Raw genomic sequence first — 979 nt, forward strand, 5'->3', positions numbered from 1 at the left:
GATAACTGGGAAAGAGACTCCCGGGAGCTAACGCGTGAGCGCTCGCGCTCGCACTCTCGTGGGCGAGATGAAGACTCAAGCAGAGGCCAGGGTTATGTGCGCCCGCCGTTGTGTTATCTGTGTCAGAAATCAGGACACGTGCCGGTGAAGAGTGTCCGCAGTTGCGAAGTGCGAATGGACCAGCGGCTGGTGCAGCAGCTAGCCAGGATGGCAACCGAAATTGAAAAGGTGCGGTGGTTCCGATGCTGTTGGCGACAGATTGGGTGTGGGCTTATGCCGATTCAGGTTGTACGTACAACTTCATCACTGAGAAGGCGTCGAAGCAAATTGGTTTGGCGCCAGACGCACTGTATAATGGACCACTGTTAAGTGGCCTGGACGAGTTTTGCCCTAGTAGAAGGGCAGCCCTTCCATGTTTTAGGGTTTACCCATGGGTTGTGATGTGCTCATCGGTTTTGACCAGATGAGGCACTCGGAGTGGGCATTGATGTGGGCGAACAGCAATATGATAGTGGTACCGCAGTCGCTCATCAGATGGCATAGGCTCATGGACACGAACGTTTCTGTACCCCCGCGAGTGAAGGCCATACTGGGTCTCGGCAGAAATGGCTCTCCGGTGAGGCCGGAAAATTTGGGCGTAAGTCAGCGGGTGTGGCAGTGGCGATGAGACAGCTTGTGCAAGGCTACGCATGGAGTGGGAGGGACAGAGTTGTGACCGACTCGGACGAGAGTGATGGCTCGGACGTGATGGTAAGTGAGGAACCGGTGGTTAGGATGCGCTCCCCAAGCCCTGAGCGGGTAGGAAGTGTGCAGGTTGGGCAGTCGGGTCAGGAAGGACCTATGCTGCACTTGAGAACCCCTAGCCCTCTAACGGCAGGGAGTGGAACCGATGCCAGATCGATGGTCTATGATGGTGTGCGAAAGCTGTCTGAGGCCGAGAGCGGGATGCGTAAGCAACCGCCCCAGCTGTCTGGGGGGC

General features: G+C 56.8%; 1 protein-coding gene across 1 annotated transcript; it reads left to right on the forward strand.

Moving 5' to 3' along the window:
• Positions 1–583: 583 nt before the first annotated feature.
• SARC_16568 (hypothetical protein) lies at positions 584–911 on the forward strand (the record flags this gene model as incomplete). The annotated part of the gene is made up of 2 exons (XM_014289328.1): positions 584–813; positions 864–911. Coding segments are annotated over 2 exons (278 nt in total), but the record flags the coding sequence as incomplete, so codon positions are not given.
• Positions 912–979: the final 68 nt, after the last annotated feature.

Source organism: Sphaeroforma arctica (genome assembly GCF_001186125.1).
Source record: "Sphaeroforma arctica JP610 unplaced genomic scaffold supercont1.8393, whole genome shotgun sequence".
Classification (NCBI taxonomy): domain Eukaryota; class Ichthyosporea; order Ichthyophonida; genus Sphaeroforma; species Sphaeroforma arctica.